This window comes from Vidua chalybeata, chromosome 4 (assembly GCF_026979565.1).
Source record: "Vidua chalybeata isolate OUT-0048 chromosome 4, bVidCha1 merged haplotype, whole genome shotgun sequence".
In the NCBI taxonomy this organism is placed as follows: Eukaryota; Metazoa; Chordata; class Aves; order Passeriformes; family Viduidae; genus Vidua; species Vidua chalybeata.
This window is the reverse complement of record NC_071533.1, coordinates 29,620,423-29,639,851: the sequence shown is the minus strand read 5'-3', so window position 1 is coordinate 29,639,851 and position 19,429 is coordinate 29,620,423. Positions and strand designations below refer to the sequence as shown.

Genomic DNA, 19,429 nt, shown 5'->3' with positions numbered 1-19,429 from the left:
ATCTCCTGAAGAAATGCAGCTCAGATGCTCCCCGGCAGGAAGCAGGAAATGTAGATGTTCGGGTGCAGCAGGGAGGCTGCCGGAGCGCCCCTCAGGTGGGAGCGCTGCCGGGGCAGCATGCGGAGCCCCGGGCTCATCACCCTGCTCTCTGCCCTGGCGCTGGCTGGAGGATCTGCCGGCACTGGTGAGTAAGAAAGCGCCTTTCGCCTGCCGAGGTGGGACCGCGTGTCTTGCCTGCAGCAATGGGACCAAGTTGGAGGGCAACACCCTCCAAACTGAGCACAGGCAGGAGATCTGTGGGGACTTGCTCTCTGCTGCTTTTTGCTGGGTTTACCCTCTCTGTTTTCAGTTGCCTCTTTTTTTCAAAGCTTTGACTTTTTTTTCCCTTAGACCTATGCCTGAACAGCAGTAAACAAATCCTACAATTGCAAACTTTTCCTAAATTGCAGGTGTGTAGAGAAGCGGAGTTTCCATGTTGACCCATCAGGCATTTTGCTCCTAATTTTAGTTATGTTTTGAACTTTTACATACCCCACACCCATGCCACCAGTGTTTAATAGCAAAGTTAAAGGCAAAGCACTGTTTCCATTCAAAAGTGACTGCCGATTTCCGTAGTCCCGGTGCACTGAAACTGGTTTAACAAAGAAACACCCGGTTCCGGAGACAAATATTTTGAACTCTCAGCTGCAGAACAAAGTGGCCGGTGCTATGGACTTAGGTTCTGACCCTCTGAAGAAAAGAACCATGAGTGGAAAAGCAGCTTGTGACAAAATGCTGAGGCACTGGGGTGTCATTGCAGAGACTCTCGCCTGTTTGCAGGGGTCATTGGTTCCACTGGCATTTTGGCAGCCACTGACTGAACATGACAGGCAGCTCTTGGAGTGAAACCTTGCTGAGGTAGTGCTTGTAAGCCTTTTGGGGTCAAACAAATCCCTGCCAAAGCTCCTTGGTATGGACTAGAAGTGTTTGCTGCCTCTGTGCTGCTGTAGTAAGCGGGTGATCTACAGAAAGCAAAAAGGCAAAGAAGACAGTCACTCTCAGATATCACTGGATTTTTCTTAATGACCTAAAATGCACTGCTGGAATCGGTGTTTCAGTGTGAGTGGTTTTTCCCTGAAAAACAGTACTCTAAGCAGGGTGTAGAGCTGAGCTGCAGGCTCCTGGCGTGCTGCTGAGCTGCTTGCACTTAGGAGACTTGCTTAACTGTACGAGCAAGCTAAGTGAGGTAGAAAATGGTTTGGGTTTGGCTGTGTTACTACAGCTCTGCTGCACTGCAGACACGTTAGGAGTATATGCTGCAAGCACTGAGTGTAGCTCAGAATCAAAGCGGTCAGAGGAACCAAAGTCCTGCCATGGGCAGAGCAAAACAGAGGTCCCAGGGAAATGGAGGAGTACAATGAAGGCACAAAGGCAATGCAGAGTGATCAGGCTCCTGCTTCTCTAGCTCATGTGCAGGGTTCTGAGAGATACTATTTCATCACCACGTCCCCATGGGGGGAGGACACCTTAGTCCAGAGCCCCTCAGCTCATGACTGGGTGCGCCCCTGCCCTTCTGTGCAATGGGCATTAGGGGCCGCAGGAAGTGCCAGGCAGATGTCACACACCAGGTGTGTGACACTCCCCACACTCCCCACTTCCTACCAGTAGGTCCACCTTTAAATTCTGGTTGATTTTGAAATGGTTCCTCTTTGGGAGTGAGTCAGTCCTGCCAGCGCCCTCCCAACCCCTGTCAGCTCTGACTCTACAGAGCCAATCCACAGTCATTGGGGAAAGGGAGGACAGCACCCACCTTTGCTCCGCATACAAAGGTGGTTTTTGCTTATGCAACTAGCCCCAAAATGTACCTGGGGGTTTACTCTGACTGTGGGTGGGATGGGGAAGTTGTGAACTTGAGCCTTGGGGGGAAATGAAACTAGTGGGGGGAAAGTTTATGTAGGGCTTATGTACCCCACAGGCACTGGTGGGTCAGGAACCCCTCCGCTGAGAGCAGCCTCCCAGGGAAATCCTTTGCTCTCACCCTTCCTTGCTCACAGATCAACAGGGCAGAATCTTTAAGGGATCTTTTTCACCTTTTGCCAGACACAGTCTTCACCTTTTAAGCAGTCTTCTGTCTAGAGACCATTTACAAAATAGGCAAACAGAGTATGATTAAATCTTGCAGCACAGACAGATTAAAGTCTTTATAAGTCCTGTTCCCATACCATGTCAGAACCTCGTAAAAGCCTAGCCTTGCCATTTGGATTATAATTTATGGATGGTTTTCTCCCTGTGATGCTACAATCAATCTAATCCAGTAGCTCTAAGAACATTCCTGAGGTCTCAGCTCTGGGTACTGACCTTCTCCCAGCTCCAAACTGAGGGAATGTTGGGGTTTGCACTGGTTCCCTTCCCCTTGCTTTAATGCAGTCAGGAAGCCCTACAGGTAACAGTGTAGGGCATCATCTCTACTGTGGGGGATGGTACTCACTGCTCAGCCTTGCAGCAGCCCTGAAGACCTACCCAGGTGTGTCTGCTGACTCTAGTAACAAGCATTAAGTCCCTTACTATAGCTTATAGGAACATGCTCTGACCCTTGAGTCACTTCCCAGGCTAGGCCATCTCCCACTGCATTCAGTGAAACAGGTGGGAAATTGCAGCATAAGTGGTCTGACATGGGGAGCAAGAAAATGTGTGAGGGAGAGGAACAGTAAAACATGTAATATTGCCAAGTGGAAGAGCTAGGGTGGTTGCAGGTAGTGCTCTATTTTGTCTGTGTCTCTGTGCTATTGTTTTGAATTGTCATTCAAGGAAACACTGCTATCAAAGACCCAAATATTCAGCAGCTTGTACCACGAGCACAGGCAGTGACTCTCTCCTCAGCAGAGAATTGTCTTTTAGGCTGCCTCCCCTGCAAAGCCAAGGTCTCTAACGCAGCAATAATTTTGACCTGTTCCCCCCTCGAGTTATGAACTGAGAATGGGTTTGAACCTGTTACAATCACCTGTTAAAATTTTCTAGCAAAGCAACAATGTAAGAAATTAGGATTTGCTACATTTTCTCTTTCCAAAGCTCAGTGCCCTAAAAAGCAGATGAAAAATCCTTTCTACTGAACACATAAACTCCTCCTATGTATTTACTACCATTCCTCCATTTTAGCCACACACAAACATTCACTGTTTTATTCAGCTGCTTCAGGGACATTTCAGAAAATCTCTCATTTGCATCAGCAAGATTTTATACTAATTTTCAGGCAATGACACCAGTCTCTTTTCCCTCACGAGATTTTATGATAACTGGAAAGATTCTGGAGCTTTTGAATCTTTAATTTCAGGGTCCTCCTGAGAGCAAGGAGCACTGAGAGATTGGCATCACAGTGAGGTCGCATGGGTATCACAGATGCAGAGCTAGAAGGCCATCAGATTAAGTAGAGGCAACTAGATGCATAAATTGGTCTGGAAAGCCTGTAGTACTCGGGGTGAGCAATGAGATTACAGGTTCACAGTTGAACTCTAAGATGTGTGACTGAATTTGTGACACTGCCTGTTAATGCAGCACTTCAGCTGGATAGAAATACAGTGAGGAAAAGCAGTTTCCATCTTGTATAAATGAGCTTAAACAGTTGTTTCCTCTTTCAGGTTATACCTAGATAACGCTTTCTAAGCACCTCGTTTTAATAGGATCTTGTCTACAGATTAGCCACCCTGAAATGCTTGTGCTCCCTCATCAGAAGAGTGTATGCTCCCAACAGCTAGCCTGCAGGCTTTTAAGGATTCCTCTTCTAGCCAGACTGACAGGCAAGACCTGCCACAACAGGCAGCCGGGCAAGCCCTGGCCATGGCAAGGAACAGCTCTTCTTACAGCAGCCTGAAATGTGGAGAGAGGAACAGTGCAGGGATGAGCCAAGCAATACACCAGAGGATCATACAGACCATGTGTAGTCATACCACTCCACCAAGGGAAGGTGTACATGGAGCAGAATGATATAGGATATGGTAACTTTATTCCAGCTTTATAGCCTTTTCTTGTTCTGTCACCTTCTCATGAGCCCTCCTTCCTTCACTGCATTTTTATAGCTTATGGGAAAGTTTGCAGAAATAAAAATTTTCCTTTCAGACTAATAAGCCTGGCTATCACACTGACATAGCTCTCACTTTTCTCTATCTTTTTCTCTATCTTTTTTTTCTGTCAGTAGGCACTCTGGTGCAATTTGAAAAATTCCCTTGAGAGAACCCAGTCCTTGAGTCTGACGGCAAGGCAGCAGAGAGACTGATGGTTCTACAACAAAACTGAATGTGCTGACTGCCAGCTCTTTTCCTTTGCTATTTTCCTTTGCCTCACATCCAAATGAATTCAGAAACCTGTTTGCCTGCTTACTTCATCAGGAAGCCCATATCCACCACCTCTGAGTGCTGCAGCACAGAGGTAGAAATGCTGCAACAACAGAAATGTTGTTTGTTTGATTGGGACATAATTTTTTGGACTCCAATCTGTAAAACCACTTGGTATATTCAACTACTTCTGTCTCCCATGAAAAGTGTATTTGGGAGCACCTCCAAAACTCAAGCAAAATTTATCAGTGATCCAAGCATATTTTAAAAGAAAAAACTGTTGAGTAATACTTTATAGTATCTGTGTACAGGGACATAGCTTTTTCATAATTTGTAAGAACTGTTAATTGAACTTTTTTTGAGATGCTGCTAGTGCTTGCTCAAGTATTTTGGTCCCTTGAGTTCTAGATTCTCTAATACCTCAGTTGTGGAACCCTGAGAACTTCCTGACTTCCAGCTCCAGCTTCTTAGCTTCTTAGCTTCCAGTTCCAGCTGTGCCTACCTTTCCATCAGGGTGGGCTGCAGCTGCATGCCAGCCCCTCTCCCTTCTTCTCTTGAAAGAAGGGGAAATGGCAATACAGGCTGGGCTGAAGCTGTGGTATGTTCCCATCCACTTCCCTTAACACAGGAAGAATTCACCAGCATTCATGCTCCAGGTAGTCCAGACAAAGGTGAAGCCCATGTGGCTGTTGTATGAGCATTTGCTCCTTGGACAAGATGTGCAGAGGGATGAGTATGGATGTTGGAATGTAGCCAACAGCATGGGGCTGAGCTCAACAAGAAAGAGAAAGGGCACAGGCTTTGCAAAGTCAAGGAGATATCTGTATGGTCACATGTGACTTGCTCTTTGTTACACTCCACTGGCCTTGCTTTTCCATCCTGAATGTCATGCTGTATTGTTGTAAGATTCCCATTTGCAGGGAGTTAGTAGATGTCTGCAAGATGAAACCACAGCTGACAAGACAGTTCACGGTATGAATTATCACTGTAAAAATCTGGCATGGAGAAAATGTTTGAACAGCACCTCACAAAATCTCCAACTTTCAGATGTTCTTCTGCCCTGCTCCAAACCTTGTAATGCCCAACTGTAATTTACGCCACCAAATAGCCACCCAGGCCAGCTGCAGCACAGCCCGCTTGCTATTTTGAGCATTTTAAATCGAAACACTATGACAAATAGCAACTATCTTGAGGTCAACCACGTGTGTCTCAGTGGGCAGGTGGCTGTGGCAGGCGCTACAGCCTGAGCCCGACTCCCTGCTGGACTGGAGGCACAGATCCTTCCCTGATGCAAGCCACTGGGCCAGCCCAGGTGCAGGTTGTGCTTTCCTACTGTGTAAAAAGGGTGATGTGTGGGTGGCCTGAGAGTGATAGCTACTGCTGGGTGACAGGTGAGGCATCCCTTGAGGCTGAGCTCTGTTCCTCAGAGGTGACAAGGGAGCAGGGTATGTTGAAGCAGCAGGTAAAATGCAGGAAATAAGAGCAATATCCTTGCAAGAACATTGTGCAATTGGATGCCCTTCTGATGAAAGATGTATTTAATTCACTCAGAGAAAAGAGCTCTGTAAGAGGAAATGGTGTTCCCGGAGAGATGATGTTCTGTCCCTGGAATTATGCAAAGTGAAAAAAATACATGGCAGCAAGGTCACTCTCTGTGATTTACCATTTTCTTTGCCTAGAGACTAGGAAAAGTAATTCTATTTCACTCAGAGACAAATGATTTGAAGTCTGCTTCATAGTTCAAAACCAGGAAAAGTGGCAGAGATACAGAAAAAATCTCTCTCAGAAATCAAGCACAGCATACTCTGCAGCTGAAAGTTTATGACCGCAGTTAATGAGGTGTGACTGTTTGCTTTGCTTTAAAGCCACACCATGCCTTAGACATTTGAAAAATCCATTTTAGCTCTACGAATAAATGAAAAGTAAGGTATTTTCTCCACACCCTTTCCCTATTTTAAGCAACAGGCTTGTCCCTCTCAATATATCAAATGTGGCAGGCAATGCGTTTCAAGGGCAATGGCTAGAGGAGGAAAACGAAGCAAGATCATCGAAGAGGTTCAGTGAGACTGCGACGGGCCATCAGCTCTGCCCGTGGCACAGTCCATCATGCCGCAGCCTGCAGCACAGACATCTCTAGTGTTCCCTCGCTGCTCTGCACAACAGCGATTGAAATGGACTGGCTGCAGACACTGGGAACTACAAACTACCTTGCAAAAGAAAAGTCAAATGGCCAAACTAATAAGGGAGGGGAGCTCTCCCTCCTGTCATCTGCGATAAGATTAAGGACAGCCAGCAGATCATGGGAAGGGGTGGAGCAGCACACACCTAAGGGGATCGTTGCCTGCAAGGGAGGGAGAGATAGTGTTTTGCTATTGACTGAAATACTCTTGACTGAAGAGACAGAGGAAGTATTGATACAAAGTGCTTTGCCACAGAAGAGCTATCACTTTCATTGTCCTATTGTGCTGCAGGAGTCTGGTGACCTTCATAGTATTACATTAAGTATTCAAATTCTTTCCTAGTTTTTAGGAAAGGATGAAACAATCAGATGCCTGTGTGATATGTGCAGCATAAAAATCGAGACAAAACACTGCTGTCACACTCAAATAATTTTATTCATCTGAAATTGGGTTTCCTTGAATACAGTCTCATAAAATACTCATCTTCACTTTGAGACAAATCTGGTGGGAGAGGAGATGCTGCAGAATGGATTAAGCAAGAGATAGCGCTCTAATCCCAGTTTTTCTCTCTCACTTGGCATCCCTGGGAAGGACAGCATCCCTGTCCTTCTGATTTCTCATTTGTAAAATGGAGATGATAACTGCTCATCTCTCAGGGCCATTATGAAGATTAATGTGTTTACAAAAGCATTTAAAATGCTAAGTACTTTTGGTTCCAGTCCTGTGAGATTGGAAATGCCAGCACTGAGGTGCTGAAAACCTTAAGCTCTTGCTAACTCTTGTGGAAACTCTGGCTGCCCAGCAATTACAAGAATGAGGAGAAACATGTAATTGCAAAAGTAAAAAAATTCCATCCTGCTTTATTGCATAAAATGAGGTGTGCACCATGTTGGCATTGTATCTGAAAGGGCAGATAACACAAAAAACCCATCATTTAATTTCATGCCAAGAAAATTATTGAAGGCTTTGCTGTTGTAATTTATCTAAAGGCTTATTCTTGCACCTTTGACTACTGCAAGATTTTGGGCATCAGTGTAGAATACAGTATCAGCCCAGAATTTGCTGTACTTCTGTAAAGCTTTTGAACTCTGTGACAGTCAATACACTCTCACCTAAACACACGGAAAGCATTTGTTTCACTGTTACTGACACAGCCAATTTTAGCCACTTTTCTTGTGAAATGTGTGATAAATGAAACCAGAACTGAGATCAAAGTTCAAAACCCCCAGTCTTAGAACTTATAGGGAATATCCAGCACTGATGCTTTGCCACACACTCCTTCAGACAGCCTGTAGAATCAGTCAGAGGCACAGTTAACTGGACCTGTATGCAGTAAGGTCCCCATGTTACTACCACCTCTTCTAGTCCACGCAGATGGGGAAGTCAACAGCTTTTGCATCCTTCAGACTTCCTTTCACCAACTCTGTTTTTCACAGTGAGAAAAATTTAACAAATTTGAGAAAGGCACAGAAACAGGGAGATGAGTGAACCAAAGGAACTGGTGAACCAGAGATAATGGTCTCCCTGAAGGCAGTACCTAACTCCTTGGGTAAGGGGAGGGACATATGTGCCAAGACCGAGAAGCAAAACAGGCTGGTGTGGTTTACTGAGAAGCAGAATAATTTCTCATGTGAGCAAGACCGGATGCCAACCTGCAGCAAAAGAAGTCTGTTTGTGCAAGGCAGCTGTTTGCAGACAGATGGCACATGCTGACGTGTCCCAGTAAAAGTCTGCTGAAGAATGTGGTCATGACTGGTAAGATTTTGTGATAAAGTTGAGATCTATTTTTACATCCGATGGCCAAGACTTCCAAGACTTCAGATTGGAAGTCTTGGCCATCGGATGTAAAAATCAGTCTGCTGATTTTTAAAAATACATCAAATGAGAAGTAAATACTGAAGTTGTACACTGTGACTCACTGATAATACTAATGCAACTCTTAAAATGTTAAGTTGTCCTCATATATTTGACAGACCCTGGAAATGATGGATCAGGAGACGGATCGATGATATTACCCACTTTTACAGCAACACATCTTCCTGCTACGAGTCCTTTGACAGTGGATGACCATGAGCCAGTACTTGTAACTGCAAGCACTACTGAAAGCAGCTTTGACACACAGAGTTCTCCAAGTACTGAACTGAATGCTGTGAACGATGAGGACAGCCTAGAAGCAGCAGAACAGTCTATCTTGATATATGTTGTCCCTGTGGCGCTGCTGGTCCTGCTGGTTTTGTTGATCACATTTTTTGTAATGCATCATAAAAGGAAAAAATCCAAGCAAGGTAAATTTGTCTTCTTGTACATTAAAAGGCTGTTTCTAGGATGTGTTCAAAATTAACAGAGCATTATTTTGAGGCATGGGGTGCCACATTTAGGATGACCTTCTCTGACTGTAGTTGCATGTTTGACAAGTAAGAGAGAAATCCTCCCCAGCCAGCAGTACCTGGTCACACACCTCTCCTTGGGCAGGAGCTACTTCTGCTTCTTGGCACCTCCTGCTCATGCTGCCACACCCACGGGAGCCCTAGCATCAATCTCTGGCTCCTGGAAATGCTGAGAATGCTCAGGGATGTAACTGTGGCTGCAAATGCTTGTTCTGTCTTTATGCTCAACAACTTTAGGCAAGGTGTAATTAATGCTTCTACTGCCCATAGTGCCCACAAGGTAAAGCTGCTTGGAGCTTCAATAAAATAAGAACAAGAAAAATAATTTGAAGGAATGATTTTAAGGAATCCTGATTCCATAGGGTGGAGGCTGCTATGAAGACATCACAGCAAAAGAGCTAGGTCAGACTGCTTGGGTGCTGCAGTAGGGTGATCAATGCTTCAGGAAGGTGCTGTGATCTGTTAAACAGGAATTGGTTACTTGGAGTGCCAAGACACAGGAGAACAAACTGAGGTGTTTTAATAAAACCACACAGTGGGTAAGTGAAATTCTGAGATGGTCATATCAGTGTATCTACATGGTCTGAGTGCAACTGTCAGCTCATCAACCTGCAGACAGTGCAACACATACAACATAGATTTTAAGTCAAGTTTTCAGGGCATTTTTAGGTTGCATTTGTCTGATCACTGGGTTTTCCTCTAACAAACTATGAATTTGCAACCAGGCACCCAGTTGCCTGCCTGTTTCTGGATTATTGAAATGCAGGTACACTCTTCAGAGGGTTAGGAAATATGGTACCTTTCAGGAACACAATTTTAGGATCTCATGCCCTGTGCCAGCTTGGGATTTTGAGCATCTTCAAGGCTGGGGCGGATGGCTCTGTGGTTCTGGAATAGCTCTGCAGTCTGGGAATGTGCTGGAACAACTGGGAGGTATCATCTGCTGGCAACAATGAATTAAAAATAAGGTGATTTAAGACAGGTTTTTCAGTCACTTCATTCCTGAAGATATTTATCAGAATTATGTCTGTGACACCATCCCCCCCCCCCCCCCATTTTTGCTTTGTCTTGGAGTTATAAGTAGATTGGATCCCTTTTGACATCTGGCTAGTTCAGCCTCATTTGCCTGACTGAGATCTAATCTGCCATGCAGTCCAACTCCCCCCGCACCCACGGCTCTTCTCCCCATGAGCAGCTCCCAGAGTCTCCAGACAGAGCTGAATTGCCCGAGTGTAATCTGTAGCAAAATGTTCCAATACTTCTAGTAAATATTTTTTTTGCAGAAGTGGTTCCTTTTCAGGATAGCATTTCCCTCAGCACATCTGTTTTGCTGAAGGAAGTGTGCATCTGCCCTGTCCTGCCCACTGCAACACCAACGCTGGGCTTCCTCCCAGCATCGCTGTGCTAACAATGAGATGCTTTTAGCTTCAAAATAATGGGTTCCTCTGAAAATTGCAAACAAGATAAGATGTTTTGTCTTTCATCTGCCATTTAGTTTTTATGCTTTTTGAAAATGCAACCTGTTTTACTTGACCCTATTCAAGGCTTGCATGCAGTCTGGACCCTGAAAATAAAATGGGTAAATATCATGCAGAACTACGAACACCAACTTTTTTCTTTTCCAGATGAGCTGGGAAGTGAAAATGTAAAAAGGTAAATTTTATGAATATCATTCTTTTTTTAAAAAATTACTTTTACTCTAACCTTTGTCTCCTTCACTGCCTCTTCTAATTTATCTGTACACTAAACACCATTACTTTTTGCCATCAATTGAACCAGCAATCTCAACAGGTGGATAAAGTGTGACTTTAATATGTGGCTGAAGTGTAAGACTAGAGCAGGCAAACAAGAGTTAGTGGTGATTGAGGCAAGGACTGCCCCACAGACACCCACAGCCCACAGACCTCGCTGAGCCTGCTCTTAGGCACCTCCTGCTCCATCAGCCACGAGTGGTACAAGGTGCCCCATGAGCAAAGGGGATCAGTTCCCAGGCTCATCACAGGCTTTTGCTATTCAGAATAAGTTCTGTGTCTTGCTCCCCTGTTTTTCAAGTTTATCTTCTTACTCAGAGGTGAGCCAGAAAGGCTTGCCTGGCTGCCACAGGAGCAATGTCTTAGATGCTTGAAAAACAAGACAAGAAGCTGTGTGGCTCTTATCAGAATCATAATTTTTATTGTTGCCTTTTATTGACCTCCATCTTGCTAATCAATGCTGAAAGTTGACGAATTGGCTCTACAAGCAAAAGGAAGCTAAGCAGAGGCATTTAAAGAAATACAGCTCTCATGACCTTTCCTTTTGAAGTCACTGCAAGTGTCAGTCACAGATATGAAACTTTAGGCCTTCAGCTTTTAGCACTGGAGCAATGGTACTTCTGTCATGTGTTCCAGGAGGGCAGGGAGGGACAAACTATCTTTTTTTTTTTTTTTTTAGTTTTCTATTTACAGCAGGGACAGTTTTCAAGAAGCTGCAATGATCCTGTGCTCTGGCATGTCTCTGGCTGCACTGAGCCCCTCTGTAATGTCTCAGCTGGCCCTACCTCTGCCCAGGACTGGCATCTCAGTGCCGCTCCCTCGCGGCACTGGTTCGTGGCCCCTTGGTTCACACCCATTGGGCTGACATCTCCTCAGCCAGGATTACTGGGCTAGGATGGCTTTTCAGAGTTAATACATGTGTCTGGAATTATAGGAAGTCACACAAAATCACTACATTGTAAGTTGTTTTAATTAAGCATTTTGTGTAATGCCTTTTTTCCCCCCTCTCTTCTCTCAAGTCCTATTTTTGAAGAAGACACACCCTCTGTTATGGAGATAGAAATGGAAGAGCTTGATAAATGGATGAACAGCATGAACAAAAATGGTACACGGTAACCTCTCTACTCCATCCTCCCTCTCTTGCCTGCTGACATAGATCCCATGCATAGGAAACCAATGGAAGGTGTTTTGTATGCATATCACTGCTTTCCCTACAACATTTTTAGTTGTGCTCTTGACTCCCTCCTACTAAAATAACTGAACAAATGTCAGGGGTAGATTTTTTCAGAGGAGTATTTTAGTTTGTGTGGGAGTTTATTTTTAATATGTGATAGAATATCATAAATGTTTTCAGTTTCCAGTAGACATTCTATGAAATACACTTATAGCTGTGAATATTATTTATATTTTCAAACACACATTTTAATGCTAAATACTAGTTTCTCTGAAGCATCTAGTCTTTTCAGTCTCCAGAATTTCTATACTTTTGTGCTCCACACTGAGGTATTGTAGAAGAAACATTCATTTGCTCATAGTTCAGATCACCATTTATTTAAAATTGCTGCCAGGAGCCTGTGAATACCCCTTCCCCTCCCTTGCAAGGCTATCAGCACATGGAACAATTAGAACATGTGGTAACTACCAGCAGCAGCATCTTCAGCTGCCTTCTCAGTTACTTATAAGTCTTGCATTTTCCCCCCCATTTTTCTCCCAGGTGAATTCCCCAGTCAAAATCTCTAAGGGGTCTGCATTGTCCTTCCAGGGTCTCCTCAAAAAATGCAGGGTCTCCTCAAAAAAATGCTTACCTTCAGTAAGCCATGAGTTAACCAAGGCCTGATTTTGAACCATAAACAGCTTTTCACTGGCTAAGAAATGCTGAAACACTGATATTTTTTTTCATTCCTGGTCCCTTGCCTTCTATCTAAATGGCTCATTTGCCTGACCTACTAGGCATGCTTTGTTTTTCAGGACATAAAACTCTTTGGAGCATTTCTTTGCATTAGCACACTGCTCCACATGATGGGGTTTTGACCTTCGTGGTCTGAAAGCTCTTGTAGAAAACATGAACTAAGTGGCAGTAGTGAAAGAGAGGTATTAACTGTACTACATGGGGGGAAAGTGGTGTAAAGTATATTTAAAAATTTTGTGGAGAGAAGGGAGCAAATATTTTACATACTTTCATGTGTGTGTGTGTGTATGTGTGTGTGTGTTAGTGTTCCCTAAACTCCAGCCCCAAACTTCCAGCTGGACTATAAAGCATAGGTGCAACGGTCAGCAGTGGAAACTCTCCCTGTGGCAGTGTGCAGGAGACAGTGCTCAAAAGTAGCTCATTTGTATAGGTGTACATAAAGAACTGGAACACGTAAAAGAAATAAATTGTGGCAACACCTATCAAAGGGAAGGAGGTGTAAGATTCATGATATGGGAACCATGCAGATAAAAGGGTGCAGAAGTGCATCTGCAGATCTGTATTCTAGAGTGACTGCATGATAAAAGTTTATGCATTTTTGAAATAAATGTAGAAAAACTGCCAGAGTAGAGTAACTATATTCTTGTTTCTTTCCCTTTTCCAGGTGACTGTGAATGTTTACCTACTGTAAGAGAAGAAGAAAAAGAATCAATTGCCAACCCAAGGTACTTTAATTCATTCTATTATTTGAAGAAATATGGTCAGTGTTATTCTAAATTTTTTTTGTATGTAATTATATAATTATTCTTTGGTCCATTTAAGTTTTTAAATTTTTATATATAGAAACTTTGACTTCAACTTAAACTAAAGGCTTGACACTCTTATTTCTAAACAGGTCTCTTCCTGTAAACTGCACTGCTAAATAATCTTACAGTTGTAAAATGGTGCAAGACAGACAACCAGATGGCACAGATGGAGTTTCATTCACTGATCAGACTTTAATCACAGTTTCCCAAGGTGTTAATACAAGCATTCAGCATAGCTTCCTTGGCACCCTTCACCAAAGGCAGCCAGTTCCCCTCTGCCACCTGGTGCCTATAGGTTCTTGGGAATCACTGCCAGATGTTTTGGCTGGATCTGTGACCTGACAGACAGGGACTTGTCTGACTCCAAGAAAAAAATGAGAATGAGAAACATGAAGGATCTCCCCGGTGCCCCCTTGCAGCACTCCCCCAGAGCTGGCACTAGTTGATAGTCCAAGCAGAGATCCCAGTGGGATGCAAAACCACAATCCTGACAGCTTGTAGACTTAAAATCTTTCTGGTTGGTTTCCTCAGGATTTTGCTCAGAACTCCAAAACCCCTCGCAATTTTCCCTAATTAAAAATTCTGGTTCTTGTTTCCAGCTGGAAACAAGAGGTTGTACATTGCCCTTGCTTGCACCCTTGTGTTGCAGCTGCATTTTGAGGAGTGGGCAAAGCAGCTTCTCTGTGCCAGGTTATGATAACAAACAAGCCATCCTGTGTGCCAAGAAATCCCTGGTGCAGTGGAAGCAGTGATGCAATCAGGCAATGCCAGGAGCAGAGAGAGGACCTAGGTCTTCTGCTTCCCTTGGCATCAGATCATTCCACTGACCATGCCTCTCTGGCAGAATTGCACCTCCTGCTGTAGACTGTCATAATATTCCAATCCTCATTTCTGAATTTCCTTGCCTAGGAGTGAAATAGGGATATTAAATCATCACTGCTGCAGAGTTTGCAGCTCAGTTGCTCCAAAGCTGCAGTTTCAGAGGAACCTTTGGATGGGGCTTGTCCACTACAGCCACTTGTATAGAAAAGGTTTCTTTTTACACCTATTGCAAGTGAAATCAATGTTGTTGCTGTTTTAGTTCAGTTTTGTTGGAAAAAAAAAAAAAAAGGCTTAGATCCTAGATTCCAGATGCAAGCAAGCACATTAATTTTACCCTTAGCAACTGGAAAATATCCTGGATTTGTTAGCCATCTGGGTCTTCCTGCTGCTGAATGATAACTCAGAGGGGGGAAAATTGTTAAGGAGAGGCAGCTGCACAGCAATTCTCTAAAAGCAGATTTTTTGAGCATACCACTGACTACAGCAGCAGGGAGTACAGCACAAAGGATGCTTCAGCCATAGGCTAACACTAGCAAAAGTCATATTGTAAAGGCTTTTTAGGCACAACACCACCCTTAGCATCAAGTTTACTTTGCAAAACTTTAACAATTCATGTTAAGAGGAAAAAAAATCATCATGGCCTACCTAATCATCAGCTTGAGCTGACATTTTACCATCCTCGCTAAAGGAGTGGTTTTGTACTGGATTTGCATTAACCTCATCAGAAGAAGGGGATTTTGCTCCTGGCTATCAAAAGGCATCTTTGGGCTACACCCTACCTCAAGCTCCCCAGCTGTAAAACAGAGTTATTTTAGAAAGCTACAGTGAGGCTTAAGCCTTGATACAAAAAAGCAACCCTGTTCAGATAAGTATGCTTCAGTCAGAGCAAAGGCACACACGTTATTTAAGCAAATTTTCTTGTGAATGGATCTTAGAATCAGACTAGATTAGAGAAATTTATGCTCCTAAATTGTAGAAAGGCAAACAAATGCAAACAAAAATAGGAGATTTATCTCTAAAACATTCAGAGCTGCTCAGACAAGGGACATTAGTTGAATACAAAGTGCAGGAACATTAAATTCAATGTAAGATTCTGAAAGCCTACTTTGTTTGGGCAAAATTCTTCTAAAATTAGGGTAATTTATATTTTAGATTTTATTGATATTTCAGTATGGGAAACATCTTAGGCCACACTGAACAGAGATGGCTTTTTCTTTCTTCACAAAGATGGTGAGGGGGAGTTCATCAAGACCCAAATGTCTTGAACTATGAATGATTTTGATACAATTTTGAAAACATATGAGACAAAACATTTCAATAATGACACTTTGACATTTTCAGAATGATGGTTGTTCCAAAACTAGTCTTCAGAGTAAGTGAATTTTTAATATAAAGTTTTTTTAATGTTTGATGAGCAGAACTGTGTGGGAGTAAAATATTTCTATGTTGAATGTTTCCCTTACCCCAAGGCTACTTCTTCAAATTTCATTTCACATGAAATTTTGAAATATGCTTAATTTCAAATTGAAAAAAAATATTTGAAATGGTGGGATTTCTGGGTAAACAAACAAAAAATTGCTTCCTGTTTATTTGAAATTGAACCTTATCAGTCCAAGATCTGCCTCTTTTCCCAAATTCTTAGATGAATAATGTCAGAAAGAGAATTACATACAGATAAATAGATATTTTCAGCAGTTCTTTTGAGCAGGGAAAGTAGAAGACTAAGAAATAAAATGAAACAAAGCTATAATTATGGCAAAATTTATACTCATGAGCATCAAAGCTGCACATTTGTGCATAGGAGGCAAGATATGACAGCCTGGGCTCCTTTATAGGGGGAAGTCACTTACCCTGGCCTTGTAGGCTAACTTATAAACATACGTATATACACATTTTCAAAATTTATATACACTTTTCAAAAAATATATATTTGAATCAAAACCTCTTGCATTTGAAACCTACTGCTAGAATCCTGATTGTGCCTGAGCACAGAATTGCAAACTCCCCCCACTGCCACCCCCAGGTGCCTGGGGCCAGGTCTCCCATCCTGTGCAGGCAGGAGGGAGCAGGCAGTGTGTGCAGGGGCAGCAGGCAAGGGCTGATGATCTGTGGGGCACAAGGTGGGTAGAGACCAATCTCTGCTCCAGGGACCTTTACTGTTCCAGAAAAATAAGTGCAGCCTGTCCCGTTCACAGCATGGGTCATTGCAGGGGGTGGAGTACAAGCAATCCCCTGTGCTTTACTACCTGAGAGGTTTGGTTTGTCTTGGGTGCTGCTGGGCACCCTCCTAGTCTTTCCATCTGAAAAAGTATGTCTCCATCTGAGTCCAAAAAGTATGGAGAAATGTTTTGGGTGGATGATAGGCCAGTACAGAAAGAAGTACTGCATTCCCCGAATGTGCCTCAATTTGGCAAGAGACTTAAGAAAACATGTAAAATAGTAAGATTATGAGTGGCCCTTTTAGCTTCAGAGCTGGTTATCCCTGCTGACTGAATTCAATCAGCCAATATAAGATGTCACATTTTTTAACATTGGCATGAGCCAAACATTATTAAGAGAGTGCTAGGGAGCAAGCCACTTGGGCAGAAACCAGTGGGACAAAGAGAAAATGCATGTGTTATGAGGTCAGCTGTAAACCAAAAATTCCAAAGTTATCCTCAGCTGTGGAAAGAGAGCCAGGAGCGGGAAAAAGGCTGTGCTGGGCAGCCATGAACCATCAGACAGGTATCAGAGCAGCCCTCCTGCCAGCATCAGTTCATCCATTACAGGAGTGACAGATTTATTTTCTGGTAACAACTTCTCATGAACTCTAGAGATACTCTTCCATGTTATTTCCTGCTGAGACAACTAACCCAACAGTGTGACACTGGTGTTTATTTCTTTTTCATGTGTACACAGTGATGGTGAATCATGAAGTCCTCACGACACAAAAGAACTGGATAAAGGGATGTAGCACACAAGCTCATCATTCCTCAGATACTGGAAGAACTGGATTTAAATATAATTCATCTCAAAAGGCCAGAGAAGCAAATGCTTTTGTTGTGTCCTGCTTTATATGGTCTTCAGAAAGGAAACATCACCAAAGGAAAAAAAGAAAAGGAAAAGAAGAAAAAAAGAAAAGAAAAAAGAAAAGCATTGTAGCAAGATTAAGGACTGATTTAAATTATTTTTGCAATGAGATTCACCACAAATCAAGAGAAACCCCTTCTTTACCCCTGCTAAAAGTTCTCAAAGTAGTCCATATTTCTGTCTAGTTCTGCAGCTGTGCATTGTGCAACACTTAAAACCAATTCTCTTGCAGATTTGATTGGTTTCTTTGTTATGGTTTGGTTTTGTGGGTGTTTGTTTCAGTGTCCATAATTCTGGACTGCCCTGGTTTGGTGGATGTGAAGCTCATGTCTATGCAATGTTTATTTCTCAATTTGCTTTTTCTGAACAGTGCACTGATTTGCACAGGACTGCTGTTGGGGAGGTACTAGGCTAGGACTGACAGACCAGCTCTGAGGACAGACAGCAGCTGAAAAGCCTCTCAAAGGAATAGCCAGAGGTGACTGCAGCCCAGCCAGGACACAAAGTCTGTAGAGTGCTTTTTGGTTTTCAGATTAAAAGCCCCTGTAAAAGTGATTTTGAGACTGCCTTTCAGTTTGTTATCTCCACAGATGAACGCCCTGGGCTAGCTCTCCCTGTGTAACTCTTCTCCCTGCCCAGGACTGTTCTCTAACCACCTACTTCAGAAATATTCAAATTAAAAACTTTTTTTTTTTTTTTAATGAGTGAGGTTGAAAAATTGAACAATTCAGTATTCACATAAAATAGAGATTTAGATAAGTATGTGTTACGCATAACTACTTGGTCAAGGTTTTCAGATACAGGAGGTTTTCTGCTGCTTCTGTTTTTAAGTACTGAGCCTGCAATATCTGAAAGACAAGGACTTCTGAGTGTGCCTGGTCACTTTTAGTCACAATGAAAAAAAATAAGACTCCTGGGATATCTCAAGGTGAGAATATGAATGTTGTAACGGTGTCCATTGATTTTAGATAGCATGTCTCTTAGGGATGTAGCTTAAATATGTAACACACATAAAAGTGGATCTTTGTCTGGGCAAGGTTTCTCTTGCCTTATTTAAAATAGCAGATTCATATGCTATCATATATTATATGCTACCTATCCCCATATTCTATTTAAATATATAATGCCTTCCCACTCAATACATGTTTCATATGATCAGATTTTTTTGCCTGCAAATAATTCACTAATAAGTTACCACGCATAGCTTGATTAAAGAGAGAAAACAAATACCCCAAGCCTCTGTGATGGCATCTAAGTATCACTAACAGCTGACAAATACAGAGGATGGTTCAGCTTTGTGAATAATTAAAGGCATGTCAAAATACAGAAGGAAAAAATGTTTAGAGCTAACCATATTCATTCATTATTGAATTTGACTTGATTAGTAATTTCCTCAAAGAATAAAAATTTCTTCACTGTTCCAAAACAATTTATTGCATATATAGGATTTAGTAAATGAGTGATGGTAAATAAATTTTCCTGTTTGGATGATTTTTAACTTTGAAAGAAGTGTTTTTAGTTAATCTTTCCTAATTTTTTTAAACATTTCCACTATTTCCTGACAGTAAACCCATCATGTATAATACTGGTTTAAAAAAATGCAGCCACAAGGTGAAGAAAAAGTCAAAACCTGAAATTTAGAAATTTTTTAAAAATTGAAGAAGATATTTTCCAGTAGCAGTTTTGTTAGCTATTTCTTTCCAACAGACAAAGATGTTCTGCTCAGGTGTCCTACAATTTTCAAAGCAGTAACCTGAAGATGCCCAAAAACAGAGAGACTGGGTTTTTTTTTTAATGGTACAAGATAAAAGGCTGTATTTTTAAAACCATTAAGACCATTACCAGCTGTGTGGTTGGAGGCAGTCAGTGGGACGCAGCAGTTCACAACACCAGTGTTCAGCAGTGACTCTCACCACACCATGCTCCCAGCTGCTGCCTTCTCCCTGGAGAGAGTTGAAACACAGCTAGACATGAAGAATAGGAGTGCTAGCCTTTTTTTTTTTTTTTTTTTTTTTGAAAATGAACCAACTCCCAAAGGTGACATTGTATTGTTTAACTCAGTTCTGGCACACTGGTGACCCATCACCCTGTCCAAGCCACACATTGATAGTAGTGCAATGCACCAACTCAGTTTGCTGTGGCATTTGAAAAGAGCCTATGCTGTGCATGTTGATGGTTTGGGGTTAATGTTAATTCTA

At 42.6% G+C, this 19,429-nt stretch overlaps 1 protein-coding gene across 1 annotated transcript; it reads left to right on the top strand.

Annotated features, from left to right (window-relative positions):
- The first annotated feature begins 54 nt into the window (after positions 1-54).
- Positions 55-17,786, top strand: TMEM154 (transmembrane protein 154). Its single transcript, XM_053941888.1, has 6 exons — positions 55-184; positions 8,461-8,772; positions 10,500-10,527; positions 11,645-11,730; positions 13,199-13,259; positions 17,061-17,786. Exons 1-6 carry the CDS (start codon positions 55-57, stop codon positions 17,074-17,076), a joined length of 633 nt encoding a protein of 210 aa, XP_053797863.1. The 3' UTR covers positions 17,077-17,786.
- Positions 17,787-19,429: the final 1,643 nt, after the last annotated feature.